The sequence below is a fragment of the Belonocnema kinseyi genome, chromosome 2 (assembly GCF_010883055.1).
Source record: "Belonocnema kinseyi isolate 2016_QV_RU_SX_M_011 chromosome 2, B_treatae_v1, whole genome shotgun sequence".
Taxonomy (NCBI): Eukaryota; Metazoa; Arthropoda; class Insecta; order Hymenoptera; family Cynipidae; genus Belonocnema; species Belonocnema kinseyi.
The window spans coordinates 92991481-92993277 of NC_046658.1; the positions used below are offsets into that span (position 1 = coordinate 92991481).

The 1797-nt window shown below is 33.4% G+C and overlaps 1 protein-coding gene across 1 annotated transcript in view; it reads right to left on the minus strand.

The window, feature by feature from the left end:
- LOC117182897 (4-coumarate--CoA ligase 1-like) overlaps window positions 1-1797 on the minus strand; it is a 14749-nt gene that overhangs the window by 8055 nt on the left and 4897 nt on the right. The window contains exon 2 of the mRNA XM_033376011.1: window positions 602-809. Coding sequence (XP_033231902.1) covers window positions 602-809 — 208 coding nt within the window. The remainder of the gene's footprint in view (window positions 1-601; window positions 810-1797) is intronic.

The window sequence follows — 1797 nt, forward strand, 5'->3', positions numbered from 1 at the left end:
ATATACACATACATACATATATTATATTATATTATATTATATTATATTTCCGGTATACAGGCAACAACAGCAAGAACGATGACGCCGGACAGACAGACAGAAAATATCCTACCAAATAGCTACGCTTTAACTAAAAAAGCTAGTTTTTCAACCAGAAATATAATAGTTAAATTTTCCTTTATAAAAATTATTTTTCAACTAAAAACTAAGCGTACAATAATTTTTGATAATGAAATAAGACTTTTAACAAAATAGTTGAATTCTTATTTGCAGAGAACAGGTAAAAAACGAATTTTTTTAAATAGATAGAAACAGGGGAAAAGCTGAGAAAGTGTGAAGCCTGAAATATGAAAGTTATTTTGAAACCTTTTAAGTTATTATTGAACTGTGCCGTTTCAGGGGCATCTTTCGTAAACGGCGCAAAAATCATAAAAATGTAATATCACGAAACATACTAAACGTTATCGAAGTTCATAAAGTTAATATTTCCACTAGCCCCCCCCCTTTACCAACCTTAATTTTGGGCGCCCCCCCCCCCCCAAAGTTGTAACTTATTTTATGGGCAGTATAGCTAATTTTCTATAGATAATAAAAAACTTACCAGCTGGCCAGTCACAGTACCAAGGATTTAAATTTGCACCAAGGTAAAAAACTGCGCAAAAAGGGGCCCATGATGCAATATTATTTTCAGTGCAAATTACAACAACATCGCCGGATTTGATGCCTTGTTTTTTTAACCAAATTGCACAACGAATGCTTTCCTCGGCTAATTTTCTATATGTGAAAGTTTCTCCAGTTTTGGAGTCAATCTATGAACAGATTAAAAATAAATTTTATAGAAAATATAATACAAATGTCATTCGTCTTTTTACGGTAAACAAACATTTATCAGAGACATTCAAATTAAAAAATTAAAACTTTCAAACCTCAAAAATTCTTGAATTTGAGGATTGAATAATTAACTGCAAAAACCAAAGATTCAAAACACTATGATTCTACTGAATTGAAAGTATTTAAAATTCATAATTATCTATTACCTAAAAAGTAGGCTAAAAAAATATAATAAATCCACGAGTTCATTTCTCAATGAGTCAAAATTCCCGAAGTGGGCACACGCCATTTTTCGTGAAGTCATAAAAATTAAAAATGTCGCACAGTTGTCAAGTATAACTCAATTCAACAATATCCCACAGTACAGTTTTTAAGAAATTCAATTGTTTATTGATTATTTTTGCAATTAAATATTTTATGGAAATTTTTTTGAAAAATCTATTACGGGCAAACTACGAGCTGAAAATATTTTTAACTCTCTCAGCCTACTAGGCAGTCTGATAAGTCCCTGAAAAATGAAACACGGAGACGTTTTTTTGGCCAAAGTCGGTTTTCTTTTTCAACATACTCTCCTTTTAGGTCGATTTAGCGAGTCCAACGATTTCCTAACTTTTTGATACCGTCCGAAAAGTACTCGATCGGAAGGTCTCCAAAATACGCCTCAGTTTCAGCTATGAGCTCCTCATTTGAGTAAAAACGCTTACCGGTGAGCCATCTCTTCAGGTTAGGGAACAAGTAATAGTCGCTGGGGTCCAGGTCTGATGAATACGGTGGCTGAGAAACCAATTCGAAGCCGATTTCATGCAATTTTGATTGTGCAACTAAGCATGAATGAACAGGCGCATTGTCGTGATGATAAAGCGATTTTTCTTCTTCAATTGCGGTCGTTTTTCGGCGATTTCGATTTTCAATCGGTCCAATAATGATGAATAGTATGCTCCGGTTATGGTTTTACCTTTTTCAAGA